The sequence below is a fragment of the Pelodiscus sinensis genome, chromosome 7 (assembly GCF_052426305.1).
Source record: "Pelodiscus sinensis isolate ZL-2025 chromosome 7, ASM5242630v1, whole genome shotgun sequence".
Lineage (NCBI taxonomy): Eukaryota > Metazoa > Chordata > Testudines > Trionychidae > Pelodiscus > Pelodiscus sinensis.
Genome location: NC_143058.1, coordinates 39,434,983 through 39,454,573, shown reverse-complemented (window position 1 = coordinate 39,454,573; position 19,591 = coordinate 39,434,983). Strand labels below are relative to the sequence as shown.

Sequence of the window (19,591 nt, the reverse complement as noted above, 5' to 3'; positions counted from 1 at the left end):
AAGATTCACTTTAATTTCTAATTTGGGGCTTTATGGAAGCACCAGCAAAGGAAGATTTCTATGCAACTCCTTTCCTAAGTGTCTCCTTATTTGGTCTCATCCTTTAGTGGGCAGCTTTACCCAGCTCTGGACCTCCCAGTGGTGGTGATAGGTGAATTATGCCAGTTATGCAGAGGAATCCAAGCAATGAATTGTGAAATTATAAATTATAGCTTTGCAATTCTTTTCTTGACAAACATTTGGGTTTTTAATATTAAACTCCTAATTACTTGCCATCTTTCTCTTGTTAATCTTGTTTGTTGAAGTTACATTGGTAAATAGATATATCTCTTCATAATAGGGATGTAAAGAGTTAACCGGTTACCTGATAAGCGTTTAACCAGGGTAACCGGTTAACCAGCGCCAGATCAGGCTGGAGAAGCCCTCCCACCCACAGTGTGCACAGCTGTGCGCCAGTTAACCAGTCAACATATAGTTTAACAGGTTAACATTTTAAACAGGATTTTACATCCCTACTTCATAACATTTTTTGACTGCAGTTTACTTAGCTTTTGAGAGTGGGTTTTGTGAGTACTTGTATATGGTTGGCTGTGTCATTAAAAATCCTATATCTGATTCTCTTAGAATGGAAAATGTCTTACAACATGTCTTATAGAGATAGTGCTCTAGCTCTTTCATCAAAATGTTCAAGAAATGTATCAATTGAATATTTCTATCTGAAGGCCCAATTCAGTTACATTTACCTATATTGATTAGTACCTTATTTAGCTATTAGGCTAAAAGATGGTGTAAAGTACTGCTCAGGGTGGCAAATTCTGATTCTAAGTAAATAAATGGTTCACTTGTGTCATGTCTTTCCATTTAGTCTCATCAATTAGAAACTGCCTGTGATAGCAGCTCAATGTTTTAAGTAGAAAAAGTATTTTCCTCAGAAAATACAGTGTTCTGAATAAGTAAGACTGTCCACCCTTGGAATATTTTCTAAAGAGGAGAGAGAAAGAGAGGCGTTCTGAGGGTGTGTCTACACTATACAGCTTTAGCAACACAGCTGTGTTGCTATAAGTCAGGCAGTGTAAACACCTTTTGTTGGCACTTCTGCTAACAAAAACCTTCCAGCCCCTATGAGTGGTGTTTGCTTTGCACTGTTTTCACTAGTACTTGCTGCATCAAAGCTTTTGTCAAAGGTTTAAACCCCTGTGAATGACAAAATCCTTGTTGCTCAATTTCCAATGCACGCAAACCCTAAGAGTGTCTAGACTACATGGCTCCGAGAACGGAGCCATGTAGATGAGTTTACTACATATAGCAAAATGAAGCGGCGATTTAAATAATTGCCGCTTCATTTACATCAAAATGGCCACCGCGCTGTGCCGATCAGCTGATTGTCAGCACAGCACTGTAGTCTAGATGGGGATCAGCCAACTCCAGCACCCTTTGTCGTGAGATCCTGTAAGCCTTGTTTCATGAAGCATAAAGGATCTGACGACAAAGGGTTCTGGGGTTGGCTGATCCCCGTCTAGACTACCACTCTGTGCCCACAATCTGCTGATTGGCACAGCGTGGTGGCCATTTTGATGTAAAGCAGCAATTATTTAAATCACCACTTCATTTCGCTATGGCTAGTAAATTCATCTACATGGCTCCGTCAATGGAGCCATGTAGTCTAGACATACCCTAAGTGTGCCATTTCTGTTTCCACTTACAGTATATTATTGTATTTCTCAGGAAGGGTCCTTAGCATTTCTTCTGGGAACCCCTGGATATATATTTCCCATTTTAAATAGTTTCCTTTCCCCCCTATTGCAGGCACCATCCTCTAGATTAAGGAGGGCTAAACATCAGTGTAACGACTGGTGTTGTTAATGGCATTACTGATGTGAGGAAAACAATACACAGTATAGGCTATGTCTACACTCGTGGCTTCTTGCGTGAGTAATATGCAAATGAGGCTAAGCGTGGAATATTGCCAAGCCTCATTTGTATACCTAATGAGCCATCATTTTTTTCAGAAGAGGCTCTTGCACAAGAAGGAGCGTCTACACTGCCCCTTCTTGCACAAGAAAAACCCTCTTATGCAATGCTGTTACACCTATTACTTTTCAGCATTGTGCAAGAGGGTTTTTCTTGCGCAAGAAGGGGCAGTGTAGACGCACCTTCTTGCGCAAGAGCCTCTTCTGAAAAAAATGGTGGCTCATTAGGTATGCAAATGAGGCTTGGTGATATTCCACGCTTAGCCTCATTTGCATAATACTTGTGCAAGAAGCCACGAGTATAGACCTAGCCAAACTGTTTTAATGTTTATAGGATTCATTTTCAGTTTGTGAGGTTTTCATATAGCAGTTGTGTAAATTCAAATAAAAGATTCTGTTAGCAGTTACACTTCTTAAAAAAAGTCACTATTTACATCATATATTTTAATCTTAATTTCAGATTAATTTTACAAAGGCTCAATCTGATTGAAAATAAATTCAGGTTATTTAAATAGCCTTCATTTAAACTACTCCACCCTGTTGCTCCTTATTCTAAGGTAAGAATTCAGTTTCCAGACTCTTGGGAACCACTATATGGTGACTATTAATAAGTGCTGACATTAATGGCAACAGTTGTGTGAACAAATTCATAAAAATAAAGAATTCTTTAAAGTGTTTGATGTAAATATATTCATCTGATTATTTAAACAGAAATTAGTTAAAACCTTTAATGAATAGTTGTATTCTGTATGGGGATTAACCACCATATCCTGTAAAAATTAGAATTCCGTTCAGACAAGAAATTTACACACATTTTCCTGACCCTTCTAATGTGAAGGCAAATGTTTATGAACTAACTATGCTAAGATAGAGGACCTAGCTAATGTGTGAAATGTTCAGAAAGAATACTTATCTTTATGAAATGGGAATATTAGCAAGACTTTTTGGAAATTAAAACACATGAATATTTGGTTTCTCATCATATATGCTATTTCTCCATGCTACAAACAGTGAGGCAAAGTTAAAGATTAAAGCATTAAGAAAAGTGATGGTATATTTCAACATAGAGGCTTTATATGTTGTTATGCTACATTTTGAGTAAGAGCATGGAAAACATTAGATGAGAAAACATTCTTCCTTACTTTTTGAAACTAGAGAGCATTGCTTTTAAGCAGACCCTACTCCTGGTAACTTCGAGTGGTATGACCCCATGTATCTATAAACCACATGGGCAGCAATATATGCTAGTTACCTACAGTTCCTAGACCACCTAATTACAAGCATGTTCTGCAGTAATAGTTAGCCCTATGTAAAATCCATAGAAAGCAAAGCAAATAGGGATGTAAAAACTGCCTAAAAGAGTTAACAAGTTAAATGATTTGGTTAATTGGGAGGGTGGCTACTATGGCCTGGTGGCACTATGTCCACAGGTGGCAGGGGCTGCTCCAGCATCCCACCAGCCAATTAACCAGTTACCTAGTATGCAGGCTAATAAGCCACCTGCTTACCAGGTAACTAGTTAACCAGTTAACTTCTTACATCCCTAAAAGCTATTTGGTTCAATTATCAATCAGTACCGAAAGTCTGACTTTGTTTCTTCACATGATATAGGAATGTTGTGCTCTGTTTGTTACTTTACGTTGTTAGTATGGTAGAACCTCAGAGTTACATACACCTCTGAAATGTTTGTACATCTGAGCAAACATTATGGTGGTTGTTTTCAAAAGTATATTTCAAAACTGAATATAGACTTAATACAACGTTGAAAATTTACAGAAGAAAAATGCCACTTAACCATCTTAATTTAAACTGAAACAAATACAAACCCAGTTTTCCTACCTTTTACAAACTGTTATTAAACATTTAACAAAATACTGTATTGTCTCTGGTGGCCTAGGACTGTGTGTTTGTGGTTTACTGGTCAGTTTGTAACACTAGTATTCATAACTCTGAGGCTCTACAACTATAGCTGTATATCTGAGAAATGTTCGCATAACATAAGTATTTCATTATTAATTATATGTATCATATCTCACTTCTTTTGTAACAAACACAGTAATCAAAAAGGCTTATTCCATCCTGTCTCCACAGAAAGGAAAGCAAGTCAGCCATAAAGCCATCTGTGGTGCAAAAACAGTTTATACCAATACTTATTACATAGAATATGTTTGTATGCTATTTTGGTGAATAAGGGTTAATCAAGACACCACCCACATTTAAGTAGTAATCTCTCTAGCATTAATTTATCATAAATTAAACTCAAATATCATGTACATAGATATACTCTTTATAATTATGATTATTTATCTTGTCCTGTGTTGATGCTTGAGATCCTGAATTATCTGTCTTTAATTCAACATTATCTATTAAAGTAGTTAAATGAGCAACTCACAGTTCCAGTGACAGGAAATTTATATAAGGTTGTAATTATTTTCTGCTAAATGGTGTGAATAGATAATATACTATGACAACACAGTTTCACGACTCTCATTTTACTTTCTACTTTTTAAAAACAATAGATCAGTACTTTTGAAGATTTTTAATTTGTTTTATAATCCAGTTCATAATCCTGTCATTGCTGCAGCATTTTCCTACATAAATGCTATCCATGGTGGAATGATGAAAGCCATAGCTTAATCTAATTCTGTAGTGTAAAGAAACAGTATTTTCTTCAGTTTTCAGAAACACTGTAGACAAAAGGTAGATATTGGGCTGTTTGCTTACAATTTTAATTAATACTCTTATAAAAATTTGAAATAGGCACCTATACTACATTATATAAATATTAATAGTTGAGACAATATTCCAGATATTCAGATAGGAAATAACTGATTCAATTGTGTTAGTAAAAGGTATCAAAGTACCTTTCTCTACACTAGTGATGGGCATCCACAAATTGTAGTGAGCCGCATGAGTGGCTCTCCTTCACCTGTGTGGGCTGCAGCAGCCCGTGGCTCACTGGGATTCCACCTGTGGCCCTCCCTGTGCACCCTCCCTCATTTTGTGCCTCTCACGTCCAGGAACCCCACACTTACCTGCTCCTCTCCCACAACTTTTGGAGTGTATAAATCACCTGACTTGTGCTCCATCCCTGCTCTTCCCTCTCCCTCCCAGAGCTGGATCACCGTGAACTACTGATTTGTGACATTCCAACTATGGAGGGAGAAGGAGGAGGAGTGGGGATGGAGTGTATGTCAGATGATTCCTAAGCTCTGAAAGTTCTGGGAGGGAGAGGGGATGTGTAGGGAGTGTGGGGCTCCCGTGTCCCAGTGCATGAGAGGCATGTGGGGGAGAGAGGCTGCCAGGGGATCCTCAGGCTGCAGGTGGAGCCCCAGTGGGCTGCAGATAGCCCACCACTGCTCTACACCCTGTCATTAAGTTCTTTATATCTTCTCACAAATACAGCAAAGTTAACTTTCCCAGCATTTGAAAAACAATATATTTACAAAGGTTTGGGGCATCCTGTTATATCTTCGTAAATCAGGTTTCTATTGAACATACCCTAGCCTATGGGTGGAGAAACTTTTTTGGGTTGGGGGCCACTGACCACTGAAAAAAATCTTTTGGGGGCTTCACACAAGTGGCAACCAAAAAGAAAAAAAATCTCATTGATGTGTCTCCCAATTGAGGAGGAGAGAGACACTCCCCACATTCCCCTTGTACACTAGACCCTAGGGGGGCCCAGGCTTGAAGATTTTTGTGTGCTCCAGTCCTAAGGGCAGGTGGTCAGAGGAGGCTGGAGCATCAGCACAGACTGACCATTAAATAGTCTAATATTGTAACTTAATTACATCTGTTGAAAGCATAGCTATCCTTCAATACCTGGAGACAATATTATCTTCATAGTTTGTTTAAATTAATGTATGAATATAATTTGCTTGCTACGTCTGTTTTCTTACATGAAATTTTGTTTAAAAATTATCTTGAATTGGAATAATGCCTCTAACTCTTCTGTAAGCACTTCTCAGGTATAGAAAGTTTCTTGTAATGATACAAGTCTTCATACATTCATTAATATTAGTTCTGTACAACTGACTTTTGTTGTGCTAAGTGTGCTTACATCATTCCTTACATACATTTAGCTATGTATCATTGCAGTCATTACTGATGTTATGGTAATGGTAATGACATTGCAATAAGGCATAGAATGATATGTTGAAAACTACTTTAATTTTGTTTGGTACTCAACTTTGTCTAAGGTTAACTATTGAGAACATCTCCATGTTTTTTTAAATTATTAGGATACAGGCTTTTGATTTCTTTGGATAAATGGTCTTGCAGTAATGGGGGAACACAAATTCAGACATTAGTTTTATGACTCTTTCCTTTACTACTACTGTTACTTTGTTAGCTTTTCTAAATTTATTTATGTATTTATTTACTTACAGGACAGGTATGAGTACCAGAGTAACAAGTAGTTTCAAAATGCACAGGAAAACGCATGTGCATTAGCAAAAGAGAATGTGAAATAATGGCTATTGAAATTAAATTAATGTGCTTTTTTTCCCTTCTGAAATTTCAGAAATCTGAAAGGTATTGTTGAAAAATCATAAGACGTGATTACATATCAGTGATTCTGGGTTAAGAAAAAAGTTTTTAAATTAAGAGCTATTAATTCATATTTTTCTGTTTGTGCAAATCTTTCTGTTGTGTCTGTTGGTTTGGTCACAATGCTGGGAAAAATGTCCCATTCAAAGTATGGTCTGTTTTATAGTCAGAGTGAGAGAATAATTTTAATAATTAAAATGCTCTGTTAATATTATTGATGCTTATTTTCAATATATTTTAAGTTGCTTTTCATAGTAGCCAAATCACATGCCAAATTACATTGTTTCCACTAGGGGAAATTGTGCTATTTCTAATTTTGTGAGATGGGGTATTCAATAAAATGAATAATTATTTTATAAGCCATTAATAAATGTTCTAGCTACATCACCCTGACGTTCAAGAAATAGTAGGAAAAACTACAGTAAAAGTCATTTATTTTTTCTTTTTATAGTATAAAAAATTAAAAATAATTTATACCGGTCAGAAAAAAGCAACATAACAACAAATGTTTTATATATACCAGATTTTTCTGGAGAACAATTTCATCCTGATGGCTGGCAACCTAATAGTCTATCATCAGGATCTTCAATGTTATGGTTACAGAGCCTGCTATGATGAAAGCTGCTATCATCTTTAGGTTTCTAAATGATCCTGAAGCACACAGTGTAATTTGTATGAATACAAAATGTAACAGGAGCAAAATATAATAGGAAAACAATAGCAAATGATAAATCTCAAGTGGGCCTCATATCAGAAAGGCCACTCACTAACAGTCTAGCATTTGTTCAAAAATAATTGCTTACTATTTTTACTCCAAATATTTTACAGTTTCATGTGATCGCATGCCTTAGGGTTTACAAATATAAAGATGCACTCTTTGCACACTTACTAGTTGTATGTGTGAATGCTAGTTGTATGTGTGGAGGAGACTGGAGGTTTCTTTGGCCACATATACCAATGTTTGTTGTTCCTTGCACATAATGTTGCATGGTTAATATTAATTAAAATTCAAAATAAATATACTGATATAAATAAAATCTATATTGTGGGTTTTATTTTCAGAAACTAAATGTTTACAGCTCATCTGACGGTAGTACAATTGATATAGCTTCCCTTGGAGAAGAAAAAGCAGATATTGCCTCAGAAGAAGCACTTGAACCAAAGGCCTGTTTTACAGAAGGTATGGAAAGAACATTTTGGTTATCAATTCCCAGTAGTGCAGGCTGATGCAGTTATGCTCCAGGCTTAAATTAGGCTAGATCAGAAGGGGCTAAAGAGGGCTGGTTGCTGACAGGTTGTTCATAATTTTAGGATACCTTCTCAAGGCCTTGACCCCCCCCCCAAAATTTTAACCATATACTTAACTTTACCCATTGCTAACAGTCGGTGAAGTGACCATTTTCATTAATGAGGCATTTTGGATAAACTCGAGATAAGATTATTGGGTCTATAAAGTTTATACTCTCAGTCACTCCAGTAAAAGTAGAAATCTTCCCTTTCAAACAATATTAAATATGTAGTTTTCAGTTGATGTGTTCTATGAGGACATCTGATTTAAAACCAAGTCTTAAACTAAAATGTGATGAAAACAAAGAAATTTCATAAGATTTGGGAACCTAAGTTTGGTGCAGTACTAGTTTCACCAGTGAAACACTTTCAGAAGGAAAATTTCTTCCAAAATCCCCCATAACTCTTAAGAGTGGAGACATACTACATAGCAGTTTCAAATCTTCAGCTCTCAGCATTAAGACCAAAGGTTTTTTTATATATTTAGTAAGAAAAGCCTACTGAGTAGCTTATCATCCAGGGGTATGATCCTTGAGTCATCTTGGGCTGATCAAATTCTTGATGTGATTTGTGTTAAGATCAATGGCTTTTCACTTGCTGGCTGCAAGAAACCGATGTTACATCCATTAGTAGCAATCAGTCATCCTAAACAGATGCCTTATACCAGTGGTGCTCAACCTTTTTTTTTTCACGACCCCCAGGGCCGGGAAAATTTTTATTGAGCAAAAAAACCCCCACCTGTGGCCCCTTTAATTTAAAGTTCTGGTCCGCTGCCCCTGTTGCACGTATGACAGGAGCCAAGCCAGGAAAACAAAATGGTGCCTAGCCCGGCGCTGTGACTTGACCACGGGTTGCGCACCACTGCCTTATACATCTCAATGCACAGATGAGAAAGGACAATTTGGGGAAACTAAGTTAGTTGCTGAGAGTACGGAGAGACTTCTGCCCTCACTGTCAAAGTCAGCATAGCAATCTGCTAGTGTCTACCATCAGCAAGGGTGCCCAGGCAGTCACTGTTACCATGGCAGAGAGAGAAATCTGCATCAGAAGCTTCAAAGAAAACCTAGATAAATTTTTCTCCAAATTAACAGTATTCTCAGCATGACAAAGACAATATGAGCATTTCTGTACAAGAGCTCACAATTTCTGTACAAGACTCTGCCTTGGGATCCACCTTTTCTGTACTCAGAGTTTTAAGTAACAGCTAGTAGTACTCACAACAAGGTATAGGTCAAAATTTAAACACCTATATTACATAGACAATAGGCATATCAATGTCCTGCCCAGAGAAACAGACTGACCATAACTGGAAAGCTAACGGAAAGAATGCATACCTACCAGTTCTTCAAAATCAAAGAAGAGCTTCTGAATCCAAAACACCAACGGACATAGCTGGTCATAATTTTACCAAAACTACAAATAATTGCAAAGATCCCAAATTTCATTCCATTGATGATTACCTGGCAGAGGTAATCCATAACCTCTTATTTTCAAAGGCTAGGATTGCTGGTGCCATCATCTGTTTTATTCCCTAAATCAGCTTCTCATAATCACTTTTTAAATTTCTGGAACCACTCTCCTAATCCATTGCAATGCAGTAGGTGTCATTCTCAGATGATGAAACAGGTAAGTACAAATAACATGCCGAAAGTCAACCCAGTTTCCACTCTAGACCCTTGTATACTCATAGTGGAAGCAAGCCTTGCAGTATGGATACCATACTCAGAAGACAAATTTCCAAAATTTCAACATACACCTTCTTTAGATCAGTTTGGCTATGTCTACACTGTGATCTTTTTCCGTAAAAAGATACTCAAATTGCGCTTTTATTTCGGAAGAGGCTTTTCCGACATTTGTCCCATCTTCATGGGGCCAAACATGGGAAAAACCTCCTTTTTTGGAAGAGCCCTTATTCCTCATAAAATGAGGAATATAGGGTTTCCGAAAGAACTTGCCCTCTTTTTCGGGAACTGTTACTGCTCTTGTAGGCATTCAAGAAGTTTGGGGTGGGGGGAATTGCTCAGTGCAGGGCCCCTTTCTTTTCCTCATTAGTGCTCCAGGAGCATCCCAGGGATGTAGGACCACAGATGTTGCTGGACAAGGTAAATCTGGACAATAGAGGTCTAAATTATACGTGTATAAGTGAAAAAGTGGGCAGAAACAATCCTAAATCATCAAAAAGGGTGTCATAAGTTTCAAAGTAATAGGATTTTCCAAAGAAATCCCCCAAAAGATGGATCAGATGCTCACATTTCACACTAGTCAGCATTTACCTTTGATATCTGTAATAAGGAAGGCTATGCAGGAGTCTATTAAATATTCTTGACAGGAACTGAATATTTTAATTACCCACCTTGGTAAGATTCCCTGATGTGGAGAAACCATAATTAGTATGTGTCTATAAACTCTGTTTTTCCCCACTGAAAAGTAATTTGAATATCACTATTATTGTGTGTGTGTGTGTGTATCCCACACACCTAGTGGGTGTGGTTCACTGTCCCATGTAGTGGCACTTAGACTGCTTACAGCAAAAAATAAGAATGAGTGAAGCCGTGAAGCCTAAGCTGAGAGACTGCTGGCTTTATACTCAAGCTGTAGAGGCTCCTGCAGTAAGCTCCATAGGTTCCAGGTTTGAATCTGCCTGGTGGCGATTACATGTACAACAGATTTTTTATTTACAAATTGTAACATTCAAATAAACCTGTTTAAGGAGATTTGAGGGGGGAAAAGCTCATAGAAATTAAAAGGAGAACTACCAAGGTAAAATTTTTGAAATAAAACATTGTTATTCATTTAAAATCAAATACTTCAAAGAATTGTGCCATACAAAATTTAACTCTATTCATTGGGATTACTTATGTGAATAAATATTTGTTGGGATAAATAGTGCACTGTTTGCTGCTATTGAGTAATCTGCCTGTAGAATACTTATATGGTAGTAAGCACTATAAAGGATAAGTTGGAAAGTATTTGTAGATAAAAACATAAGAATGGCCATCCTGGGTCAGACCAAAGGTACATCTAGCCCAGTATCCTGTCTTCTGACTAGTCAATGCCAGATGCCCCAGAGGGAGTGAACAAAATAGGTAATCATCACGTGATCCCTCTCCTGTCATCCATTTCCAGACTCTGAGAAACAGAGGCTAGGGGCACCATTCCTGCTCATCCTGGCTAATAAGTATTGATGGCACTAACCTGCATGAATTTATCTAGTTCTTTTTTGAACCCTGTTAAAGTCCTAGTCTTCACATCACCCTCTGGCGAAGATTTCCACAGGTTAATTGTGCGCTACATGAAGAAAACCTTCCGTTTGTTTGTTTTAAACCTTCTACCTATTAATTTCATTTGGTGACCTCTAGTTCTTATGTTATGAGAACAAATTAAACATGTTTCCTTACTCACTTTTTCCACACCTGTCATGATTTTATAGACCTCTATCATATCCCCCTTAGTCTCCTCTTTCCTAAACTGAAAAGTCAGTCTTTTAATCTCTCTTCATATGGGACCCATTGCAAGCCCCTAATAATTTTGTTGCCCTTTTCTGAATCTTTTCCAATGCCAATGTATCTTTTTTGAAATGAGATGATTATATCTGTATGCAGTATTAAGATGTGGGCATATCATGGTTTTATATAATGGCAATAAGATATTCTCTGTCTTATTCTCTATCCCTTTTTTAATGATTCCTAACCTTCTGTTTGCTTTTTTGACTGCCACTGCACACTGAGTGGATGTTTTCAGAGAACTGTGATTCCGAGATATCTCTCTTGAGTACTTGCAGCTAAATTAATCCACACCATATTATATGTACTATTGAAATTTTTTCCCAATGTGCATTACTTTACATTTATTAACATTAAATTTCATTTGCTATTTTGTTGCCCAATCACTTAGTTTGGTGAAATCTTTTTGAAGCTCTTTTTGGGGTTGCTTTGGTCTTAACTATCTTGAGCAGTTTAGTATCATCTGCAAATTTTGCCACCTCGCTGTTTACCCCCTTTTCCAGATCACTTATAAATAGGTTGAATAGGATTGGGCCCAGGACAGACCCTTAGGGACACCACTAGTTACCATTCTGAAAACTTACAATTTATTCCTACCCTTTGTTTCCTGTCTTTTAACTAGTTATCAATCCGTTAGAGGCGCTTCCCTCTTAACCTATGAAAATTAACTTTTCTTAAGAGCCTTTGGTGAGCCTGATTTAAAGGATAGGTTACAAACCACTGTTAATAGTTCCACATTTTCACATTTTAGTTCTTTTAGAACTTTTGGGTAAATGTCATCTGGTCCTGGTGACTTGTTACTGTTAAATTTATCAATTTATTCTAAAACCTCCTCTGATGACACCTCAATCTGGGACAATTTCTCAGATTAGTCACCAAGAAAGAAGGGCTCAGGTTTGGGAATCTCCCTAATATCCTCAGCTGTGAATACCGAAGCAAAGAATTAATTTAGTTTCTCCACAATAACGTTATCATCTTTGAATGTTCCTTTGGCATCTTGATCGTCCAGGGGCCCAACTGGTTGTTTAGCAGGCTTCCTGCTTCTGATGTACTTAAAAAAGATTTTGCCATTACTTTTTAAATTTTTGTCTAGCTGCTCTTCAAACTCCTTTTTGGCTTTTCTTATTATATTTTTACACTTAATTTGACAGAGTTTATGCTCCCTTATATTTTCCTCACTAGGATTTAACTCCTTCTTTTTAAACAATGTCTTTTTATCTCTCACTGCTTCATCTGGTTCTTAAATATATTGGGTAGTATTAAAACAGCATTTTAAAAATCTGATTTATTTCTTACTCTAATTTTTCAACAAAAGAAAACTTGTTTTCCTATTAAGCTATACAGAAACCAGATTACCTCTCCAAGCTATATTTTAAGTCCAAACTACTTTTATAGTATCCTAGTATAGGTTGCACCTCCCAAATCTGAGATTCTCTCATCCAGCAACATCCGTGGTCCATCATCACCATGGATGTTGCTGGATGAGAGAGCCCCGGGCCAGGAGGGCCAGCAGCTGGAAGCCTGGTGCAACCCTGCCAATCTACTAGCAGTGGGGTCACAGCAGACCTGGAGAGAGAGAGCAATTGGAACTGTCTGCTTCCTGGCAGTGTGCCCCAAACCTTAGCAGCCCAACAGGGGCAGTCTGACTGGGCCACGTAAGTCTGGGAGGTAGTGGTGCCACCGCAGCCCGGGTGGCGGCGGTGGTGGCAACATGATTGGGGTTGCCTGCTGCCCGACATCATGGCTGGGGTTGCAGCCTCAGCAGCCTGGGAGGGGAAGCTGGCTGCAGCAGCCCGATAGAATCAGCGTGGCTGGAGTTGTGCACTGTGCAGCAGTGGGACTGGGGCTGTGGCTGCAGCAGCAGTAACCCGATTGGACAACCTGTCATTCAGCAGTGGAGCTGGAGCTTCCTGGCCAGCCGACAGTGAAACCAGGGCTAGGGCTGGCCTACAGACAGCCCAGCCACACTGAAGGAGCCAGCAGTGGGCTGAGGGGATGGTATCAGGTAACCTCCCCTTTTCTGGCAAGTTTCCTGATCTGGGACCAGTCAGGTCCCAACGGTGCCGGACAAGAGAGGTCCATCCTGTACATAATTACACTATTCTAATGAAAATACTGTTATATTTTTTATTAGAAAACATAGATATGTGGAATATATTCAAATGAGTAAAGTTATATGTAAATATCTACAAGATCAGTGATTTAGTCTCTGTCTTCTGCTAACTACAATTGTTCCTGGTTTTATATGTACATTTTTTTTAAAGTTGTAGATGAAAGCTCAGATAGATCATTGTCTCTAATTCCCTGTTTGATATAGCATCAGAAGAATAGCAGAAACTAAGTATTAAAAATAATGCTTGTGAGGCATTATTTACTATTTGAGGATAATATTCATAGAATCATAGAATAATAGGACTGGAAGGGACCTCAAGAGGTCATCGAGTCCAGCCCCCCGCCCTCAAGGCAGGACCAAGCTCCGTCTACACCATCCCTGACAGATGTCTATCTAACCTGTTCTTAAATATCTCCAGAGAGGGAGATTCCACCACCTCCCTTGGCAATTTATTCCAATATTTGACCACCCTGACAGTTAGGAATTTTTTCCTAATGTCCAATCTAAACCTCCCCTGCTGCACTTTAAGCCCATTATTCCCTGTCCTGTCCTCAGAAACCAAGAGGAACAAATTTTCTCCTTCCTCCTTGTGACACCCTTTTAGATATTTGAAAACCGCTATCATGTCCCCCCTTAATCTTCTTTTTTCCAAACTAAACAAGCTCAGTTCATGAAGCCTGGCTTCATAGGCCATGTTCTCTAAACCTTTAATCATTCTTGTCACTCTTCTCTGTACCCTTTCCAATTTCTCCACATCTTTCTTGAAATGTGGCGCCCAGAACTGGACACAGTACTCCAGCTGAGGCCTAACTAGTGCAGAGTAGAGCGGCAGAATGACTTCACGAGTTTTGCTTACAACACACCTGTTGATACAACCTGGAATCATATTTGCTTTTTTTGCAACAGCATCACACTGTTGACTCATATTCAACTTGTGGTCCACTATGACCCCTAGATCCCTTTCCGCCATGCTCCTTCCTAGACAGTCGCTTCCCATCTTGTATGTATGGAACTGATTGTTCCTTCCTAAGTGGAGCACTTTGCATTTCTCTTTATTAAACCTCATCCTGTTTACCTCTGACCATTTCTCTAACTTGCTAAGGTCATTTTGAATTATGTCCCTATCCCTCAAAGAAGTTGCAACCCCACCCAGTTTGGTATCATCTGCAAACTTAATAAGCGTACTCTCTATCCCAATATCTATATCATTGATGAAGATATTGAACAGTACGGGTCCCAATACAGACCCTTGCGGAACTCCACTTGTTATCCCTTTCCAGCAGGATTTAGCACCGTTAACAACAACTCTCTGGCTACGGTTATCCAGCCAATTATGCACCCACCTTATCGTGGCCCTATCTAAGTTATATTTGTCTAGTTTATCAATAAGAATATCATGCGAGACCATATCAAATGCCTTACTAAAGTCTAGGTATGTGACATCCACCGCTTCTCCCTTATCCACAAGGCTCGTTATCCTATCAAAGAAAGCTATCAGATTAGTTTGGCATGACTTGTTCTTCACAAACCCATGCTGGCTATTCCCTATCACTTTATTACCTTCCAAGTGTTTGCATATGATTTCCTTAATTACCTGCTCCATTATCTTCCCTGGGACAGACGTTAAACTGACCGGTCTGTAGTTTCCTGGGTTGTTCTTATTCACCTTTTTATAGATGGGGACAATATTTGCCCTTTTCCAGTCTTCTGGAATCTCCCCTGTCTGCCATGATTTTTCAAAGATCATAGCTAAAGGCTCAGATACCTCCTCTATCAGCTCCTTGAGTATCCTGGGATGCATTTCATCAGGACCTGGTGACTTGCTGACATCTAACTTTCCTAAGTGATTTTTAACTTGTTCTTTGTGTATCCTATCTTCTAAACTTACCCTCTCTCTGCTTGTAGTCACTACGTTAGGCACACCTCCAGACTTCTCGGTGAAGACCGAAACAAAGAAGTCATTGAGCATCTCCGCCATTTCCAAGTTTCCTGTTACTGCTTCTCCCTCCTCACTAAGCAGTGGGCCTACCCTGTCCTTGGTCTTCCTCTTGCTTTTAATGTATTTATAAAAGGTCTTCTTGTTTCCCTTTATGCCTGTAGCTAGTTTGATCTCATTTTGTGCCTTTGCCTTTCTAATCTTGCCCCTGCATTCCCGTGTTGCTTGCCTATATTCATCCTTTGTTATTTGTCCTAGTTTCCATTTTTTATAGGACTCCTTTTTTATTTTGAGATCATGCAAGATCTCTTTGTTAAGCCAAGCTGGTCTTTTGCCATATTTTCTATCTTTCCTACACAGCGGAATTGTTTACTTTTGGGCCCTTACATACTGATTTGTCATAATTCAATGTCCTGATTATTAGGTTGTGTACGGAAGTTCAAGTGCTGTCAAGTCAGCCTAGAAGATAAGAAAGGGAAAATCTGGTGGAATCTTCGAAAAACCTGCTACAAGATAGTTGAACACAACTGGTTTGAGACCTTCATTGTCTTCATGATTCTCCTTAGCAGTGGTGCTCTGGTAAGTGAAATGTATAACTGGTATATTATTTCTGAGAGAAAATGTCTTTAGAAAAGTAGTTAATCAAAGATAAATGTTTAGCACAGTGTTTTTTACACTAGAATTGGTTTTTCAATATTAATAGAAAATGTCCTGACTGGAATGTCATATGGACACCCAGAATTGCTTTATACTAGCATTAACTGAGATTAATCTTCACACTGATCTGGCCAGTGATCTGGGTTTGTTAGACTGCTTTCTGTTTCTGCTATAACCCTTGGTCACTACTCTAGCCGTATCCACTTTGAAGTCTCTGTCAGCTCTGTCCTTTGGGTGCTGAGAACACTGTAGCAGAGATGTGGCTACCCTATGAGTACATTTACATTGTGTGGCTCTTTCAAAGTAAGCTATCCTGGAATAGTTATTCTGAAATAGCTTATTTTAAAATAAGAATAGCAGAAACTAAGTATGAAAAATTAACTTGTGAGGAATTATTTACTATTTCAGGATAATATTACATATTGATTTGTCATAATTCAATGTCCTGATTATTAGGTTGTGTATGGAAGGTCAAGTCAGCCTAGAAGATAAAAAAGGGAAAACCTGGTGGAATCTTCGAAAAACCTGCTACAAGATAGCTGAACACAACTGGTTTGAGATCTCACCAGGGTCATTCTAAGTTATTCCTCCCCAGTGCCTCTGGGGCTCTAAATGGAGATAGCACATCTACACTGCAGGGAAGCCTCAAAATTAGTCCGAGCAGGCTCCCCTAATGTAGATGTGCTATCTGGATTTAGAGCCCCAGAGGCATTAGGGAGGAATAACTTAGCCCCTCACCAGGGCTATTCTATTTCGAAATAGCAGCAGTGGAGTGTCTACACACACCTTAGTTCAAAGTAGCTATTTCAGAATAGGTGTTATTCCTCATAAAATGAGGTTTGCAGATTTCTGAATAAATTGTCTGTTATTTCGTAATAATTTCAAAATAACGGGAATGGCAGTGTAGATGCTCACATTGTTATCTTGAAACAATGCTAGTTACCTTGAAATAACGGTTCAGTGTAGATGCAACCTATGTGTATAATTCTTTCCTTTTTTGGGCACCTCTCTGGGGATAGTCATAATCTATCTTTTATTCTCTTTGTGGGAAAATGGGAATGGTGGTCAAACCCAGATTTCATAAGAGCTTGATCAGGTGAAAAAGAAAATGTAAAATGAAATGTAAAAACTCTATCAAGGTTCTTGGACCACATACCTTTATAGATTCCTCCAGCTAAATACCTCTTACCTGTCCCAACCTTGTGGTGGATTTCATTGCCTAGAGAGCCTCACCAGGCTCTTAAGCAAAGTAAACTGTCATGAGACAAGAAGGAAGGTGCTCTCTTGGTTTTGTAATTGGTTAAAAGATAGGAAACAAAGGATAAGAATAAATTATCAGTTTTCAGAATGTAGTGAGGTTAATAGTGATGTACCCCAGGGTCCATACTGGGATCATTTTTTTTCATCATAGTCATAAAAAGGGGGTAAACAGTGAGGTGGCACAATTTGTAGATGAAACAAAACTACTCATGATAGTTAAGTCCTATGCAGAAGCGCAAAGACCTATAAAGGGATCTCAAAGCTGGGTGACTGGACAACAAGAGGGCAGGTGAATTTTAGTTCTGATAAATGCATTATACTGCAAATTGGAAAACATAACCCCAGCTATACTCACAAAATGATGAGGTCTAAATTCCACTCAAAAAAGAGATGTTGAAGTCATTCTGGATACAGGCAGTCCCCGGGTTAGGTACAAGATAGGGACTGTAGGTTTGTTCTTAAGGTGAATCTGTATGTAAGTCGGAACTGGCATCCACATTCAGCCGCTGCTGAAACTGATCAGTTTCAACAGCGGCTGAATCTGGACACCAGTTCCGACTTACATACAGATTCAACTTAAGAACCCCAGGCGTCCCCAAGTCAGCTGCTGCTGAAACTGATCAGCAGCTGATTCCAGGAAGCCCGGGGCAGAGCAACTCTGCCTCGGGCTTCCTGTAGTCAGCCGCTGGTCAGTTTCAGCAGCGGCTGACTTGGGGACGCCTGGGGCAGAGCAGCTCGGGTGCTGCTGGGTTGGTCCAGTAGTGCGGCCGCTCCTCGGCGCTACTGGACCAATCCAGCAGCACCCCAGCTGCTCTGCCCCAAGCGTCCTGATTCAGCCGCTGCTGAAACTGATCAGCAGCGGCTGAATCAGGACTCCTGGGGCAGAGCAGCTGGGGTGCTGCCTGGTTGGTCCAGTAGCGCCAAGGAGCGGTGCTGCGGGACCAACCGGCAGCGCCCCACCTGCTCTACCACAGGCCCCGGGCTTTGCTCCACGTTTCCCTGGTCTGCTGGGGCGGGGGCACTAGGTGCGTCCCCCCCAGCAGACCAGGGAGACGCGGAGCAAAGCGGCGGAGGACCCGGGCCGGACCGTGGCGCTTCCAGATCAGCTGGTCTGCAGATCAGCTGGAAGCGCCGCAGGTCCGGCCCTGGGTCCTCCGCCGCTTTGCTCAGCGTCTCCCTGGTCTGCCTGGTCCCGCCGCCCGCCTCCTCCGGGGCGAGAATAGCTTCTCCCCGTCTCCCTGGTCTGCTGGGGGAGCCAGCAGACCAGGGAGACGCTGAGCAAAGTGGCGTAGGACCCGGGGCCGGACCCGCGGCCCTTCCAGATCAACTGGAAGCGCCGCGGGTCCGGCCCCGGCTCTTCCGCCGCTTTGCTCAGCGTCTCCCTGGTCTGCAGACCAGGGAGACACTGAGCAAAGCGGCGGAGGACCCGGGGCCGGACCCGCGGCACTTCCAGATCAGCGCCGCGGGTCCGGCCCGGGTCCTCCGCCGCTTTGCTCCCCGTCTCCCTGGTCTGCTGGCTCCCCCAGCAGACCAGGGAGACGGGGAGAAGCTTTTCTCGCCCCGGAGGAGGCGGGCGGCGGGACCAGGCATCCCACCGCTCCAGTCCTCCGGGGCGAGAAAATCCCCATTCGTAACTGCGGATCCGACATATGTCGGATCCGCGTAACTCGGGGACTGCCTGTAGTTCTCTAAAAACATGTATAAATCCATGGTATACCCATATCTTGAATACTGTGTGCACATGTGGTCATTTTATCTCAAAAAATATATATTAGAATTAGAAAAGGGCAACAAAATAATTAGGGATATGGAACAGCTGCCATATGAGGAGAGATTAATATAACTAGGACTTTTCATCTTAGAAAAGAGAAAACAAAGAGGGGATATAATTTAGGTCTATCAATTCATGATTGGAATGTGGAGAAAGTAGATAAGAAAGATATTTACTCCTTCTCTTAACATAAGAACTACGGATCACCAAATTAAATTAACAAGCAGCAAGTTTAAAACAAAGAAAAATAAGTATTTTTTCATGGCATGCACAGTCAACCTGTGGAACTTCTTGCTAGAGAATGTTGTGAACGCAAGACTACAACAGGGTTCAAAACAGAACTAGATGAATTCATAGCGGATAGGTTCATCGATGGCTGATAGCTAGAGTAAGCAAGGATGGTGTCCTCAATCTCTGTTTGCTAGAAGATGGGAAGTAGATAATAGGAGATGGATCACTTGTTGTTGCTTGTGTTCTTTCTATTCATTCACTCTAGGGCACCTGGCATTGGCCACTGTTAAAAGATAGGATACTGGGCTAGATGGA

The 19,591-nt window shown here is 40.1% G+C and overlaps 1 protein-coding gene across 1 annotated transcript in view; it reads left to right on the top strand.

The window, feature by feature from the left end:
• The window catches only part of LOC102458957 (sodium channel protein type 2 subunit alpha-like), a 164,160-nt gene that overhangs the window by 102,285 nt on the left and 42,284 nt on the right, over nt 1–19,591 (top strand). Inside the window, exons 18-19 of the mRNA XM_075933532.2 lie at nt 7,581–7,698; nt 15,782–15,936. Coding sequence (XP_075789647.2) covers nt 7,581–7,698; nt 15,782–15,936 — 273 coding nt within the window. The remainder of the gene's footprint in view (nt 1–7,580; nt 7,699–15,781; nt 15,937–19,591) is intronic.